This window comes from Oppia nitens, unplaced genomic scaffold (assembly GCF_028296485.1).
Source record: "Oppia nitens isolate AA-2021 unplaced genomic scaffold, nextdenovo-longstitch-racon4-pilon3 scaffold8_pilon_pilon_pilon, whole genome shotgun sequence".
Taxonomy (NCBI): domain Eukaryota; kingdom Metazoa; phylum Arthropoda; class Arachnida; order Sarcoptiformes; family Oppiidae; genus Oppia; species Oppia nitens.
The window spans coordinates 2,502,630-2,522,631 of NW_026533252.1; the positions used below are offsets into that span (position 1 = coordinate 2,502,630).

General features: G+C 22.9%; 1 protein-coding gene across 1 annotated transcript; it reads right to left on the reverse strand.

The window, feature by feature from the left end:
* Window positions 1-3,470: 3,470 nt before the first annotated feature.
* LOC128964353 (uncharacterized) lies at window positions 3,471-19,533 on the reverse strand. The gene is made up of 4 exons (XM_054310943.1): window positions 19,409-19,533; window positions 19,055-19,223; window positions 18,701-18,955; window positions 3,471-3,985 (listed from the first exon to the last, which is right to left on the reverse strand). Exons 3-4 carry the CDS (start codon window positions 18,861-18,863, stop codon window positions 3,492-3,494), a joined length of 657 nt encoding a protein of 218 aa, XP_054166918.1. The 5' UTR covers window positions 18,864-18,955; window positions 19,055-19,223; window positions 19,409-19,533; the 3' UTR covers window positions 3,471-3,491.
* Between the last annotated feature and the right edge of the window lie 469 nt (window positions 19,534-20,002).

Here is a 20,002-nt window from a genome sequence, read left to right on the forward strand (position 1 = left end):
AAACAAATCTATATAGAAATTAAAACATTTGAAAACATGAGAGTCTTATAAATTGTTGCAAAATAAATATTAATTAGTTTTAGTGAAACTAATGTTTGTTATTATTATAACAGTATATCAAAAATTTTATAACAGAAATCATTTGAATATTTATACAGAATCTATATTAGAGAGAAATTTAGGGATATTTTGTTTCAAATGGGATTACAATAAAAATATAATAATAATAATTGTTATTAATGATTTTTGTATTATTTTTACTAATTATATTTCAAACTAAATAATGTTACGATTTATAGTACAATATAGTGAGAGAGAGAGAGAGAGAGAGAGAGAGAGAGAGAGAGAGAGAGAGAGAGAGAGAGAGAGAGAGAGAGAGAGAGAGAGAGAGAGAGAGAGAGAGAGAGAGAGAGAGAGAGAGAGAGAGAGAGAGAGAGAGAGAGGTTAAATAGAGGCACTGTTTAGTGAAAATTATATGGATTTTCAAAATATTCAAATTATTTGTTATTGAGATCATTATTATTCATTTGGAAGTCATTTAATCTTTTATAATTCATTTAAATCATATTCAGTGAACTCAAGTTATATATTTATATAATTATAATAATATATAAGTGAAAAGTATAAGACATTTAATTATATTTTATTTAGACATTATGTAACTCTTGCGGCAAATTTCCATTTTAAACCAAATTTCTTTAATTTGCATTTACTCAGCAATTGTCAGCAATATATTAATAATGTATGTATTTTTATATTTATTATATATTATTACTTAACGTTGAAGACATTTTGGTTATCAAACGCACAAAATGTTCAAACGTGATGTCCTAAATGCAAATGATTAGACTGTCTAATGTCATAATATGCTATAGACTTATCAGTCATTGTCTCAACAGTGCTATATTTTATTAGATAACTTTCCTCTTCAATACTTTCACTCATATTATTATTTTTTTGATGATCACGTCCTAAGAAATATTCATAAATCTATGTCATAAACACTGACATAACCTAAACATTAGATTAGAACTCAGTTTAATATTTTATATGCACTCTATGTGTGTATTAATTTGCCAAAAAAACATCAAATTTTTGATAATAATTTAATTATATTTTGTTATTTTCAAGAATTGCATTTATTAGTCATATTTCAAGAATACTTTTTTATAGATATACTGTATTTTCTATGTATATATATTGCATTACATGTCTTTTATGGCTATGTTTTTTTGTAAAAATGATATAATTTGATAAATGTGGTTTATTTCGATGTCGAAACCAATAAAACATCAAAAATTTGCCATTTATTTTAAATAGTAGATTTAATAACAGTATCTTTTTTATTGATATATTATTTAAATACAGTATAACTTTTTTGTAATTTTTAGATTAGTGCAAACACTTTATTTACATATATTATAATAAATATCTATATATAGCTATATATTCTATATATTATAACAATAATAACAACAAATCATATTTATTTATGTCAAATAAAATTAATAGATAAGAAAATATTGTTTGTTTCTATAGTATATATCATTATAATAAATGAGTTATTCAATAGATATATACGTTATATAGTATTTAGACTATCTTTTTAAGCGCTAATATATTTTGCTTATATTCAATAGAATATACTGTATATTCAGTATTACTAATAAATTGTTTAGAATTGATATTAAAATCAATATCAAATTCAACTTGTTTTTAATATATTTATTATTATAATATACTATTGTTAGTTGAGAAAGAAAGACAGACAGACATACAGACAGACAGACAGAGAGAGAGAGAGAGAGAGAGAGAGAGTCAAAACAAATTATATTTTTCATATACTTTATAAGAAAAAATATATATTAAAAAATCTTTTATTTTCAAAATTCAGTATTAAAGCCAAAGAGATTTGTTTTAACTTTTTTTGTGATTTTGATTTTTTTCATTCACTCTTTTTTCTCTTTTTTCTCTTCTTTTGCTTCACACTTGGTTTGACTTTTTAAGGTTCACTCAATATAACGCTAACAACATATGAAACAGTTTTTATAGATATTATACTGTATTTATTATTACTAAAAATAAATGAACAGTCAGTCAGTATTTTATGTGAAAAAAATATTGTTAACGTCTGAAAAAAATTGATTTCGACATTAAAAATACTGTATATATATAGAGAGAGAGTATATATACTTAACAATCATATATAAAGTCTTTACTGTATATAACTTTACAACTAAATTATACTGTATTTTTCATTTTCCTAATCAATAATGCCTTCACACACACATACAAAAAAAATTATGGACTCAATGTCTTGATTATTATTATTATTTTTATTATTAGCCGGGATTTTGATCTAATAGAAAATCTGAATGAAATAAATGAAAAGTTATCAATGAATTTGTTTTGTTTGATAGATGTCTTCATTACCAATGACTTTATAGAAAATCAAAAATTAAAAAAAAATAATAATTGCATGTATTTTGTTGTATAAAATGTATATAATAGGAAATATAGCATTAACTCACTTATAGTACTCTCTAATATATATCTATTTTATGAGTGAAAAATTGTGTGCTATTTATTAAAGGATTATTTAAGGACTTTATGCTTTTGATATGACTTTTTTAAAAAAAATTATTTTTTCTTTGTGTTATAAATGAATGAAAGAATTTTGGGAAATAAGTTTGTTTAACATATTAAATACAGTATATATCAAACTAATGATATATTCAATAAGTTTTTAAAAAATCTTTATTTATATTTAGTAGTAGTTGTCGTTGTTGTGTAATATAAGACTATTATTATTTAATATTAAGTTATATTTTATTAATATTGCTTTCAAAATGATAAAAAACTACTAAAATAATAAATAGATATCTTATATGTAAATAAAACTAAAAATAATAATCTTTATATACAATAAAAACTAAATAATTAAATAATTAATACACTTTATGATCAATTTTAATATAAATTTATTATAACATAAACAACAATAAAATAATAATAATGTATAATAACAGCAATTATTAATAATAATTACATCAGAAATGTCTAAAACAATTTATAAAGCTATAACTTATAATACAATATATATAATAGTAATAATAATAATATAGTGAAAAACAGGAAATAAAATAAATGAGAAAAAATCTTTTTACAGTAAAAATAAAACTTATTTTTTATTGTTTATCTCTTTTAACTTTTTTTCGAGAAAATTGAGAAAAATATAATATATATATATATTTATAATGACATATAAATCTATAAAGAATATGAATGAAATAAATTGTTATAACAACAACAAAAAATTGTGAAATTAAATTAATATCTCATCTCTTTTATAGTATACAATAAAAACTTTTTCTAAGAGTCAGAGAACAGTTAGCTGTGAGGAGTTGTCATCTTTTTTTCTTCACTCACTGACTGTTCACACAAATCAATGGCTGATTTTAAAGTTTATAATAATTGTATATAAATTTTTTTTAAACGGCATATCTGTCGACAATCAATTTGTTGCATTCATTGCTCTCAACCGTCCAATAAGTGCAATCATTTTGTGGTTGTAATTGTTGTTGTTGTGGTTGTTGTCCATTAAAGTCATTAAAATTTGGCGTAAATGATAGAAACGTTGGCTGAATAGTAGTATTACTATTGCTATCGGTGTCATAGTCTTCATAGTCGTAGATGTTATGCCGATGAGGCCTTAGAAGACGTTCAGTAGTGGCACTGGTAGATGATAGACAACATTTGCGCCAAATTATTAGTGAATATGTTAGAGACAGGACTGTTGTGACCAAAAATATGATAAATGCGCCCATATTTGCATTGCGAGTGCTGTAACTGCCGTAGTATGTGGTGACCAACAGAAACAGATCGGCACACGTGAACAATAGCACAGTTGGCAAATGGGCTTTCGATACACCCACCAGTCCCAGCAGGAAGACTATTGTGATTATAGTCAATACAAATATTATACCTATTTTTATGTAAATAAATAATTAAATTAAATGTGAATATTCTTGAAAATAACATTTTCAAAACATATAAGATTACATTCAGATAAAAATTTTCATAAATAAATTGCTTATTTTGATTGAATACTGAATACTTACTATTATTTATTTAATTATATAGAAAACAAATTGCAAAAATAAATTAATTTTTTATATGTTTTATAAGGTTTAGTAAATATTTTAAGCAAACAATATAAAATATAAATATGTAGTAAAATCATATACAATGGAAATACTGTACTTTTTATATATTTGTTTCAAATTGAAATTTATTTTGAGTAAATTTTTTAAAAGTATAAAATAACATTAACTTTGTGATACTGTATATAAAATTTAAAAATTTATTTATCAAAAAATATATGTAATTTATTTAAACAAAACCTCAAGTGTTTTTCTTATATTTTTAGGACTCGAGTGTCTATAATATAATTAGTAAATACATGCCTTGAAAACACTTTATAATTTTGTTTTTTAATTTAATTTAAAATTACTTATAATAATAATAAATGCTTTAATAAAATATTTTATTAACTTTTAATAATAAACACAATCTCTAATGAATTAGTATTTTACACATTCAAATAAAACTATAAGTAAACCAAATATAAATATATGTAAAGTAGTAGTAGTACTGTATATATGATAATTAATTACAAAAATTGATAAAACTATTCAACTGATTCTCATTAAGTTTTATGGATTCAATCGAGTGTTCTCTCTCTCTCTCTCTCTCTCTCTCTCTCTCTCTCTCTCTCTTTCTGTGTAATGAAGTTGAATAAGAAATAAAAAAGTTATGTATGTTTTGATGGCAAACAATATATAAAAGATCTCTTTATTGTGTATTGAGAATCGATAGTGTGATCTACAAGAAGTAGTTAGAGAAGAGATAGTAGAAGTAGTAGAAGAAGAAGAAGAAGAAGAAATAGTTTATATAATTAATTAGTTGTCTGGCATTACAAATAAATCCACGAAAAAGTAATTGGATTGTAATCTCAAACCCCAAATGAAACGCTAAGATGAAGACTTCAAAGACTCAGTCCATACCATTGATGATGAGATCAGTGACGTGATTGGAGTCTTCAATTGAATATGTATGGGGTCTTCATCTCAGATCTAAACCTTTGCCGACAAAACAGACACTAAAAGTATATTAAACTTTGATTACTTTAATTATTTTTCATTTAATTGGAAAAAAAATCTTTTATTTGTTCGGCAATCATGACGACAATCGACAAAATGATAAAAGTTTATACAATAAAAAGTTTATAAGCCAGTGCCGGAGCACTCATAGTCAATGAATACAACAGTCCTTTGAAAATGCATTTTTGGCGGTTTGATTGACAGAAGAAAAAAGTTTGTTTTTCAATCATCAATAAAGCAATAGTTTGTATTGATTTTATAAATAGGAATATTATGTACTTTATATTATGTACGGAATGTTAGAAATATATATAAATATTTAGTATATAGAGTACTATACAGTATATATAGATAACACTGATGTGTAACAGTAAAGTTAATGATGCAAATCCTCAAACCGTGAGAGTGTCTCTCTGGTTATTACCACTACTACCAGTGCTCTCTCTCTCTCTCTCTCTCTCTCTCTCTCTTTCCATAGCATCTCAATGTTTAGCTATCAATGAATCCTCTAAAGGATATCAAGTCAATACCAAAAAGAGCTTTTGTTTTCATTTCAAATTTGGACCAAAAAACTATTGCATCGAATGATTCAAATAATTCCATGAAAACTAAAGTAAGTGAGAGATTGAGAGAAAGAAAGAGAGAGAGAGAGAGAGAAAGAGAGACTGAGAGATAGAGAGAAAGAGAGAGTTAGTGATAGAGAAAGAGAGAGAGAGAGAGAGAGAGACTGAGAGAAAGAGATAGAGAGATAGTATATATATAGAGCACCAGAGGTTATAGGGTTTGGGACTGAGTGAACACACATGTAATGAAAGAGTCAATAAAATATAATACTTCTCTCTCTCTTTCTCTCTCTCTCTGTCTGTCTGTCTGTCTGTCTGTCTGTCTGTCTGTCTCTTGTGTCTGAGTGAAAGAATCTCTTGAGTCTTATTCTTCTTCATTGAATTTCTAGTGACCATTACTATCATTACTAACACAAAGTATAAAAAAATACTCAACAAAAATATTTTTTCATTTATTTGTTGTTTGTTTGCCTTATCTACTAGTTTTCAGTTTAAGACTTTATTTTTTTTATTATTATGTGTTTCTTTCTCAGAAAGTTTGACTTAAAAAATAATAGCTATAAACTACTTGTGCTGTTTGAAAAATCACAGTGTTTTTTGGGTGTATTAATGCGAGGACAGGGATCTAAAATAATAGACAAAACATGGCTTTATGTTTTATCAATTTATTATATACACTTTATAGTTATAATCAAAAGTAAACGGCCTTTCAATGAGTTAAATAATCTATAAAAAATATTTGTATTATATTTTATATAATTATATCTTAAAAGTAAACTTTAAAAATTAAAGCAAAACATTTTAAACAAACATTGGATTTATTACATCAACACATAAAATGATATATTTTATCAAAAATTTTAAATTAAAAAATACAGTAAAGTCTTATATTTTTATTTTATTGAAAAAACAATTTCCTTTACAACAACACAATCACAAACATACAGTATTTTAAATACAAAATTTATAAATCAGAAAATACCATAAATTGGTTTTATTGTTGTTAAATATTAAAATTTTTTTATAAAAGTAAATATTGCAATGAAAACCTATTGTTTTGTTTTATTTCTGTTTGCTGTTAATTAGGAGTGCAGAGAGAGAGAGAGAGAGAGAGAGAGAGAGAGAGAGAGAGAGAGAGAGAGAGAGAGAGAGAGAGAGAGAGAGAGAGAGAGAGAGAGAGAGAGAGAGAGAGAGAGATAAATAGATAGAGAATAAAGCAAACTATTGTGAAATACAATATATATTTATATTTATTATATACAGAATATAAACCAAAAAAAAACTGAAGCAAAACAAATAATTTCTAATTCTTGTGTCGAGAATTTGTTTGGTTTTTATTGTTATTTTACTTGATTTTATCGCTCAGAGACCCAAACAAACAAACTAACAAAAAATCTAAATGAATGTCTGTGTAACTAATACTACAAATAATATAATACTGTGTACTATACTATCACTACTACTACTACTACTACTACTACTACTAACTAATAGTCTGGAAATAAACTAAATGTTATGTTATATTTGCCTTATCTTTGGTGCCAATGAATGCCATATCAATCGTCACATATTCTTAATGTTTGTTATGTGTGCCGAGCATTCAATAAGATTGTTATGTATTGTATCCATTACTATACTATAGTGTGACCATCGGTTAAATATGTGATCCGTTTTTTATATCAATAAAATATAAATGAATAAAATAACAATTTTCATAACAATAAGTTGTCAAATATCTAATAATATATATTTAAATGCAGTAATATTACAATATTTAGTAGTATTGATGTATTTTGTAGTAAATATACACTAAATATAAAATATTAAATAATTTAAATTTTAATAACTAATAATTTATTTATCAAAAAAATTTTCCGATTTATAATTTTAACTTTTTGGTCACTCTATATATTGCATAACAAATTTATCTTTTATTCTTTGCTATAATTTATATACTATATATATATATAATCAAAATCGATTGAATTGCAATCAATAAACAAATTGTTTAGTGACTGGCATTCAGTGGTTTGGCATAAAACGGATATCGATATTTCCAGTGAACCTCTCCATCAAAAACTAACTGGGCGTCAGATGTACACACAATTTAGACCCCGGAGCTGATGCTCAATCGTTTGTGTTATGTGTTTGTTCATTAACTAAGTGCCAAACTATAGAATTGCCCATTTATTTTTACCATTTATAGCACACAGTAGTTATTGGTTTATACAGTATTATGGCCTTTACTCTCTCTCTCTCTCTTTCTCTCTCTCTATCTCTCTCTCTTCTCTCTCTCTCTCTCTCTCTCTCTCTCTCTCTATATATATATATATATATATATATATATATATATATATATATCTTCTCTCTCTCTCTCTCTCTCTCTCTCTCTATCTCTCTCTCTCTCTAACAATCTCTAAATAGGATGCGCCGGTCGTAGTTTACAGTATAATATTGATACTAATAATAGACGCCGTGTTTTTTTTAACTCAATTCAATTTATTATCATATTTTTATTATTATTATTATTTTTGATTGTTTTGTGAGTTGGCTTTTGACTTACTTATCGCACAGATATATAAAATCTATAATAGTTTGTCTTTGTTTTCACTTTTCTCAAAATTAATGAGTAAAGAGATAACTAATGAGTTTAACTAAAAAGGATTTGTTTTCTATATATATTGTATATACACTGTATAAAAGTTGTTTTTTTCAGTCATATTATTATTATTACTGCATTTTCACTTAAAACAACTGTTTTATTTAGACACACCATTACTATCATTACTCTATTGGACTATAAATTATAATGTGAAACAAAAATTTTTGCAAAGATAACATTGAATTGAATAATGCTTTTTGAAGTAATTTCCATATCAGTTACCAAACATACAGTAGTTTATTGTTATAAAATATATTTATAAAAAACAAGAAAAAATAGTTTATAATTAAACTCATTAATTATCAATGTTTTAACTATAGTCTTACATAATATATAAACACATATATATATTATACAATTTTAAAATATTTATTATTAAAAGTCCTTCTTTAGTTAACATCGAAACATTTATGCTATTATTTAATGTAATATATAATTACTGTTTGTTTTTAACTATTTAATTATTTGTATATTTTATTGACTCAAAGATCATTAATAATAAAAATAAAACTATTTTTCCCCTCATTTTCAGCTAAAATAAAAATAATTTTACGTCAATTCAATAAATAAATATTTGCATTGAGATTTGATAATTAAAAAATATTTAATGTTTAATGTAATTCGTCTATCAATATATTTCTACTTTTTATATAAAGTATTTGGAGAACATATTTATGTTTCTTACGGCACAGTTATGTTGGTAATGATTTCTATATTCAATCGATGACCACTGGGTTGGTTAGATTGTCCCAAAAATTATTCATATAAATTCCTATAAACTAAAACATCTAAAATAAATGTACGTTTAATACAGTTTTATTTATTATATATACAGTTAATGCCATTTAATTTTTTAATATCATTAGCATTATTGCATTAATAACATAAGTGACCAGAAATGAGATTAATATCAAAATGATTGGCTCAGGATTTATTATTTGCCATTATTATCATTAGTTTTAGTATAAATAACATAAAAATTTCAGATCAGGAATTAAGTTCAGTCAAGAAATAATAAATAAAAGCAAAAATAAAAGGAAATGTTTGATATGAGATGGGATGAGATGTAACTGAGATAATGACTACCACTGCTGGAAAGTCACAGATTGTGTGATTTATTAAATATATTATAACAACAATAAGTGTGTTTCATTAAATACCATTGTTTGGTGAAAGAGAGAGAGAGAGAGAGAGAGAGAGAGAGAGAGAGAGAGAGAGAGAGAGAGAGAGAGAGAGAGAGAGAGAGAGAGAAGTGTTTGGTTCAGAAAATACAAAAATATTGTTCATTTACTTCTAATTCTTCTACTTTTCTCTCATTCATTGTATTTAATCTAAAACTATAATAATTCTTTGGCTTACAGTTTAGTGGTGTTGAAGACTTTAATTAAAGACACTTCACTTGAATTTTATATATAAATATACAAAAAACAGTATAAACAAAAATACTGTATATGTTTTCCGCTCATTCATTGCAATCAGTCATTCATTCATTCATTCATTTAGTAAAATAAGAAAAATACATTTCAAATCTCTCGCCCAAAAACAAAATTTCTTAAATAAATATACAGTAAAATATTATATGTATGCAAATAACAATACAGTTAAACACATTTTTTTTGTACGTAATAAACGTATATTAAGTTTGTTTGACTGTAAGTTGTGTCATAAAAATGTTGTTGTTGTAGAAATTAAAATTAAATAACTAAAATAACTATAGTTTTTTTTGAATGTAAAACACAAATAAATGGATAAATTTTTTCGTTGTAAATTAGTTGTTGGATATTTGAATTACCATTTACTTGAATCACATCCAATGCACACAATTACTTGCTTTTTTAAAAATATAATTTTAGTCCAATTTAATGACATTTTTTGAAGCATAAAATCACAGCTTAAACAAAACAAATCTTAATAAAAAAATTTTTACTAAGAAATAAAATTTTAAAAAATGTACAAAAGTTCTATAAATTTGCATTTTATTTCTTTAAAACTAAAAATACCAGAAATATAATTTAATTATATTTGAAATTAAAAAATATTTTATTTTGTTTTATATAGAATAATGTGAATAATTTCTATTATATTCTTTATAAAGTTATCAATAAATAAAAATGAAAATATCTTTTCATAAAAATAATGTTTTATTTTAGTGATAAAAATAATATATTAATTTTAAAACATTTATTACTGAACATATTATTTGTATAATAAATCATATTTGAAGAATTTATTCAAATAATATAATTTTTTATATAAAAATTATAGAATAACTAAACATTTGAAAAAACACAGTATTTTAGTAGATTTCACTAAATATTACACATAAATGTCAACAATATTTATATGTTTATCAATATAAGACACAATATTAAATGTTTCAATATAATAAACAGTATATTTTATAGTATACAGTATAATATTTCATCATAAATAATATTATTAATATTAGACAATAAATTATAAGCTATTATAATAAAATTGTTACTTTATATACAGTATATATAAAGCTATACATTAATATATATATACAGTATATATGTATACATTATATAATATGTAATCTTAAACTACAGTAAAAGCAATAATATTTCTTTTTTGGAGCTCAAAGGGATTTATGAGATATGAAATAGCCTTTAGTTTGTTTATCTTTTAAATTGTTTGTTTCTAGTCTTATACTAATAAAACAATATACTTTAGATAAATAATTTTCTATTTATTTAATAGAGTATACCTTATAATAAAAAAGAAAACTAATAGCAAAATAGTTTATTTCAAACTCTCTCTCTCTCTCTCTCTCTCTCTCTCTCTCTATTTATACATACCATTTATAATAAAAATATATAACATATTAAATACAGAAATAAGTACAGTATATATGCTTCTTTAAATCTAAACTCAATTGCTTTATCTTAAGGCTCTATCCATTAATAGAATATAGACTATCAACTAAAGTATATATAAAAAAGTTTTTAAATAAATAAAAAAATCTATTTTACTATCTCTCTGTCTCTCTCTTTCTTTTTCTCTCTCTCTCTCTCTCTCTCTCTCTCTCTCTCTCTCTCTCTCTTATAATCAATAATAAAAGAGATGGCATAAAACACTTGGGTATGAAAGCAAATGTTTATTATTTTATATAAAAATTTTTCATCCTGGTCAATTGGGAGATAAGATTGTGATTTACTTGTATTATATGTATTGTTTCTCTAAAGTCGGTTCTACATTAAATGTTAGATAAGATTGTCTCTCTCTCTCTCTCTCTCTCTCTCTTTCTTTCTTTCTCTGACTAAATATCTATTTCAGTCTAAATGCTTTTAAAATTATATATTCAATACATATATTTTTTTTAAAAAATAAAGATTTTATTTTATTCATACTTTACATTAGTGACAACACAAAAGGTTAAAAGGAAATGTCAGAGATTTTTAAGATTTACCCCAAACTATCTTAAAGTAAATCTTTAGGATTAGGTTTGCTTTTTTTGTTGTTGAAAAAACAATGTTAAAGAAACAATGTGTCGATAAAAACGTATTAAAAAAATATTGTGTCTGATTTATTTTTCTATTTATTTTTTTTTAAATAAATTATTTTTAAACTGAACTGAACTTATAAATTTAATTTATCAAAATAAATTGTTATGATATATATATATACAGTATATATTAATAAACAGTAGCCTAGTTTTATAGTTGATATTATTTCTATCATTTGTTAAAAAAAATAATAAATCAATAAATAGATACCTAATTAAAATAGATAAATGATAATTTTTATTCGACATAATAACTGACAATAACATTGATATACTGATGATAAACATGAAATATTATTTCTTAATTTAATCAATTTTTGACAAATTGATGAACTTATTACAAAAAAAATAAATGATGTTATGTTACACCCAAAATGTTGATAATAAAAAAATGGTGCATAAAATTTATGGTTAATAAATGATGTTGATGTTGATAATCATGATAAACATATCCCTAATCGAGACTACTATTGCCAATAATGTTGACATTTTATGACACACACACACATAAGTCATACAATTTAACAATTTTCAGTAATACTTAGCAACTGAAATTAATTTAGAAATTTAGCAAAAATAAAATTATTTATTATTTGCTAAACGAAAGTGTTTTTGAAAATATAATGAAAAAATTATTTAAATTTTGTTATATTAAAATTATAAATCTGTTCAAAATTTATAAATACATTATCAGTGATGATGAAAATTGATTTTTTCACATTAACTCGTGTTTACAGCAACTAATGCCAGTTAAAGCAATAATTTTATTATAATATTATTTTTAGATTATATAGACATCCGGAACAGTAATAACAGCAATAAAATTCAATAATAATTTATATAATATTCTACTGTAGTTATTATATCATATTTATAGCATTTAATTTAATAATTTTTCCATTATAATAATAATATAGTGTTTTTCCATTGAGTTAATTATTTGATATATAAAAAAATATAAAATATTATTTAATGGTTGCCATATAGAGTATATTTAATATTTTATTTTTATTTACATCATTTTATATATTTTTATGTATTAATTAATTTATTATTACATTAAGAACTTGTTATTTGATACTAGTTTGAAAATCATTACTTGACTTGACTTGAAGTAAATATTTTTGTTTATAAATGTTTAAAACAGTCTTTTGTGTAATATTGTAATATATATAATATGTAGTTATAATAAATAATATTTTAATGCCAATAGACAGCCAATGATGCATTTAAGTAAAAATATCTGTTTTCCACATAAATGCTTATTTGATATAATAATCAGCAATGAAACCAAAAATAGGTTATGCGATTGCTATAGTTATACAGTATTAAAATACTATACAATATGTTTTTATAAATTAAATAATCCACTATTGAATAGGTTTTTATTTTATTATAATAAGTTATTTATGACGTAATGGTCATGGAGAAGCCTATTTAACTATAGTGAATGTCATTTATAATTATTAATATTACAATTATTATATATATACTAAATATTGACATTTGTTAAACCTTGACTTTTATCATTAAATTATTAACAATTGTAACAAATTATTACAAAACTAAATAAATAAAAACAAAATCAATAATAGTTCTAATACTGTACTATACTATTATTAATAAATACTAAACTAAAACTAAAAAACTACTACATATAATAATAATAATAAAATGTACTTAAAATTAAAGAGACTAAATATACTATTACATTGAAGAGATCGTGATTTAAATGTACAGTATATTAGATCATTAAATATTTTTTTTCTCTCTCTCTCTCTCACTATTGTGCAACTAATAGTGTACTACTATTACAGTAATATATTTAATCAATTACTAGTCGCACATAAAGACTTTAAATATAGACAAAAATAAATTGTAAATTATATAAATGTCTGAATCAAAATGTCAAATATCACTATAAATAGTCTAATAATAATAATAAGGTGTCGTTTCGTAATCATTGCATTTGATTACCATAATATTGCAGTATATACTAGAGTTTAAATAGCATATACCAGTAATAATAATAATAATAAAAATAAATTTATACATATATTATATACGAAATGTCACTTTTTTATTTGAGTCATAGAAAACCAGTTAAGAATGCTAGAAAGCATTTTCAGAAAAAAACTTGAATAGATTGAAAACCATTATAGCGGCTATAAGGTAACATATAAAAATCTAAAAACGTCAAATATACATAAATTAAGTGTCATGTATGATATCAAATGACTCAGTATGACAAAATAAACTCAACTTTAGTCATGTACGGCATCAAATGACTCGGTATAACAAAATATACTCAACTATAGTCATGCAGGATATCAAGTGACTCAATATAACAAAATATCTTTGAATATAATCATACTATTTAAAAGTTAATAATTTTGATTTATAATATCTTATTTTTGATGATCTATTCAATTCTAAACGTTAAAATTTTTACCTAAGTTTTTATTTTGGCCGCCATTTTATCTATGTACCCGAAGATATCAAAATTTTAATGCATATTTTTATGCTTGTTTTTGATGCTTTATTCAAATCTATACTTAAAAAAAATTTGCTTAAAATTTTCTTTACTTTGGCCGCCATTTTGTCTATGTTCCCGAAGAGATATCAAAATTTTGATGCAACTTTTCAATACATTATTAGTAGTCCTCTAACCGAATCTGAAGTCAGAATTTCAAAATTCGCAAAATGAAATGCTACAGACAGACAGACTCAAAAAGGCATTATAGATTTCAGTAAACAAAACTTTTCAAGTTTTTTTTGAAAATCATAGAAAACCAATTTATTTAAAACAAATTCAAAGTCTTGTAATATTTATACGATATATACGATATTATATGTATATATATTTATATATAATATACGATTATTATTATTATTATTAAACCTATGTTAAAGAACTCTAATGGCTAGAAATAAATTTAGATGTTTTTCTCATTTTTATTGTATATATATATATATATATATATTGTATACATGTATTGTATTTCGTCTTTTTCTAGATTTCTAAAATAAATTTTTTTTTTAAATCCAAATAATGACAAAAATTTATAATATTTTTTGTGAGCGCCAAAGAAATATATTGCACACAATTTTTTTTGCTACAATCAATTTCATTCAACATAATTCACATTTAATGTAGATTTTTAACATATTTGAAATATTTTATTCATTCAATAGTCTATAAAAATAATATTTCTATACTTTTTTAATATTAGTTTTTATAATATAAAATAATAATAATAATTATTATTATTACTATCAATTGTATAATTTATTATATGTATAACTAAATGTAGAAAATTAAATAAATGTTTTACTAATAATGCATACATAATTATACAAAAATATTTTTAACCTTAATTATCGTTTGACATACTGTATTGTCATCTCATGGGACATACATTTGTAGATTAATTTGTATAATAACTACTACTACTTGTGTTTGAATCGATCCAATAATGCTTACCGTTTATATCCATATTTTATTTTTTATATTGTTATTATATATTATTCAATATAATTAATTATTCAATAAATGTTATAATTTCTTAATATTTTTTTTGTATATTCTAATGTCAATTGAAAATTTATTTAATCTAAATTTAGTCTTTAACTGAACTACACTTATTATTTGTTACTTATTATTAATACATATGGATTGTCATAATATATCACTAAAAAAATTATGTATTTGAATGAATCGCAAAATTTATTTGAAATATACAATTCAATAAATCTTGATATTGTTGTACAAAAAAACTGGCATTTTATTATAAATGAAACTATTTTTTTGCCCCAAATATTCAATTATATTCAGCATATAATTCATATTTTTTATATACATATATAAAAACAAATTCAATCATAAATTTTATTATTTGATATATATTTGTCTATTACTTATGTCATTTAACATGTAATTTATTATAGAAATTTAATTTCATATTTTGTTAAACAAATTTTGTTAATAATATATATATACTGTATATATAATCTATATATAAAAAGTGTTTAAAAATTGTGAAACAAACATATTTTATACAATATATAAAGTATTATTATATATAATATAAAAGGATTTCATATTAATTCGCATAAAAAGGGTTTTAAATGTTTCTACAATTATTGAAATGAATATACAGTATATTAATATATTTATAAATAAAAATCTGAACACAAATTTTATTTTATTTTTTAGTCCTTTTTATGTCTCATTCATTATTATTCGTGTGAATAGTCGTCGGTTTGTGAAAAATTAGCATAAAATCTATAAACTTTAATGTGATTTAATATATATTTCGATTGCATTTGAAATGCAAATGCATTATTCAAATCAAATACGATATAAAATTATAAAGCATATAATAAATTCGTTAAAAACTTAAAATATAAACTAAATTCAAGTACTTTTTTGTCGATAATAATGATAATAACATTAATTAAGTCTATTAAGAGAAAGTTTGTGAATTTAATTTTTATTTTACAAATTGTAACTCAATTTATAAAATAATATATTTTAATTTTCTATTTGAATCGACTGTTTCTCATAAAATGAAATTTATTAAAATGCAATAAAAAAATTATGATTTTTAAAATAAAAACGTGATTTACAGTTATAATATTTTTATATAATACCAATAATTTATATAAGAGTATAACTTATAATGAAAAAAAACAGTAAATCTTGTTTAAAGAGCACCAGCAGCTTAATGTGATAAAAATGTTTTATCGTATAGTTTTTACTACCATTAAAATATAATTTGTAATATACATAAATAACACTATAGAGTTATATTTTATTATTGTTTGTTTGTTTTTTCTTGTTTTTTTTATATTTTATTTGTTATCACATATTTGTTTGACATTAATTTTCTATAGTATAACAATAGTTAACGACAAATAACACAAATACAGTATTTTATATATATATATATATATAAATATAAGATAACATCTAAATGTATCTTATTGTTTGTCTAATACAGTACATCTACCACTACTAGTGCTATTCATAGCACAAATTTTTGATATATCCTCACATTTATCAATACAACCACAGTATATACTATATATTAAATAAATCATTTATAATGAATACGACATTTTCTATCGATTTTAAATCAAAATCATATCACAAGACGTCTTGAGGCGCTTATGGATCACTGATGGATATCAATACCCAATACTAGTCCAGCTATTAGGGCAGTAATCTTACACATACATAGATATGCACTTATAAATAATATTATTGATATTTATATCATCATACAAAGTGTATGTAACTTATATATCTTAAATCTATATCATATATTATTATTATTATATTATAAATGTATGTATGAAAGAAAGATATGTATAAATTGTAGTTCAAGTGTTATTTCCATTGCCTTTCCTCCCGGTTCTGTAGATCTGTGTCGCTGTCATACAGTTGTACTATATATTGAATAGTAGTGAAACACTTTGAGCCAAATGGTGTTTCTTGAGCTAAAGTTTCCGACCGTTTCATTCAATCTATTCAGTAATCATTGCCCAAACAATTTCTACTATTTGATAATAGCTTTTATACACATATATAAATTTAGTATATATATCATATATATATACAGTATATACCGTATATACAGACCATGCAATGTGTTATTCAATACATTCATGCGATAGAAGTGCCACATTTAATAAGCCATTAGATTATATGCCATGTATTGGTATAGATATATAAGATTTGACATAAATATCATATTCGCCCTCAAAAAAGTGAGAATAATGGTATCAAATATTATATAATATATTTTATACCATAAGAGAGAAACACACAGAGAATATCTACTATAAGATACTATGTATTAAATGAATAGGAAATGCTTAAAATAGCGTCATATTTATGTGTAATCTTTTATATAAAATATATATTTAATATATAATAATATACCCTCAAACATATATATATATATAATATATGAATACTAAACAATATTTCTTATATTTTTCATGTATGTTTATGTCATTATGTAATTTAAAATATTTATAACGAAAAGAATAAATCCACAAAAATTTTAACTTAGAGTTTGTTTGAATGATAAAAATTTCAATATTTAATAAATTATATACAGGTATTATAAGAGTAATGTTAAATAATAAATGTGACACAAATTATAGATCCAATAATATGATTTAAATAAGTATATTATAACGATATAAATGTTTAAATAGAATACTGAAAACATTAAGCTTCTTATAATGATTTTATAATATTTGATATCTATATAATTTATATATAGATATATATATATATATATATATATATATATGTACTTTTACTATATACTACACGTATAATTATTTGTTCAATAATATTTCACAATATAGTGTAATAATAATAATAATAATACAATTGTTGTATTAATAAAAATAATTACTATTTTAGTAAAAATGGTTTATTTAATAATATTTAATAACTACAAAAAAACGATAGTAAAACAAAATAAAAACTATATTTTGATCCAAAATAAAATCAATGAAAGTACACAGAAAAATACAAATATAATAATATTTGATATGCAGTTTATGTGCATAAATAACTACAGAATAATATATCTATATATAGATAATATAGAGTAATATATATTTTAAGAAATTGATCTAATGGTAAGCAATATTTCAATAAATATATAATATTGTTGTTATCATTAATGTATAACTATATGTACGATATGTACGATATGTATATAATGGTATAAATAAAAAAAATAAATGACTGTTAACTTACCCAATGATCTATCATTTAGATTGTTATTATAATCGACAGAAACCAAACAAACGAGAATAATGGCTAAAGTGGTGCACAATATCATCAATGATAGCAATGATATGAGACTGTATTTTATGATTTGATAGGACATCGGCTGCTGTTGTGAACACTTATATCTCATGACTTTTTCTACTTATTGTTGTTGTTGTAGTTGTTATCCTTATTCTTGTGATTCTTGCAAACCAATCGACAGTGAAATGCATTAAATGGTATCTAAAAAATAAATAAAAATAACATTTTTTGACTGCTTTTAGAGAGAGAGAGAGAGAGAGAGAGAGAGAGAGAAAATTCAGTGAATAAATATTTATATACTTAGATATTGTAATGTTTGTATCGAAATGAAATGTTTAAGTGGAGTGACATCTCTTTTGGCTATTTTTTGATTTTCAAATACATTAGACACACATATAGATAGACATATAGACAGTTGCAGTCAGTCAGTCGTCAAAAAACTTTTTTTCTTTATTGTTTTCTACCATCACTTGGAATATAAATATATAAATATATAGATATATATATATATATAAAGTACCGATTAATTGACACACTGTTAGCTTTTAGTTACATAACTGTCAGTCCTCTCTTTTTCTCTCTTTTTCTCTCTTTCTCTCTCTCTCTCTCTCACACAACACACTCACTCACATAAAACTCATATACAGTACTTACTTAGTGTTGTTGTTGTTGCCATACATATTGTCTGTGATGTAATTTTGTAGTGTATATACAGTACTATTTTTCCCAATGATTATAACCTAACAAATCAATAGCAACTGTGAAATAGGATCCGAATGAGAGGGACACTCGATATGCTCACTGACATCCAAATAGTAGTACAGGCGCTGCAAACACACACACAATACAGAAGCGCTATACACACACATTAATACCCCAACCAACCAACCTTATGAAACATTTTGAGTACTAGTTGTCAGTGAGAGTGTGAGTGGGAGAGTCATAGAATAATACATATAAAGAATCTAAGAGAGAGAGAGAGAGAGAGAGCACTGGTAGTTATACTTAGAGACAGAGTGGGAGAGAAAGAGAGCGTCAATAAACAATCCTGTGCTCAGAATATAACAAAAATAACTAATCCTTTGCGTTGAATATATATATATATATATTCTTAATTTTATTTTTTATTAGACAAAAAAACAAAAGCAAAAATTATATATATTTTTATAAATATTTTGTTAAACAAAAATATCACATTAAAAATTATTCTTAAGCTTTGTTTCATTTGTTTGAATACTTTTTTGCATC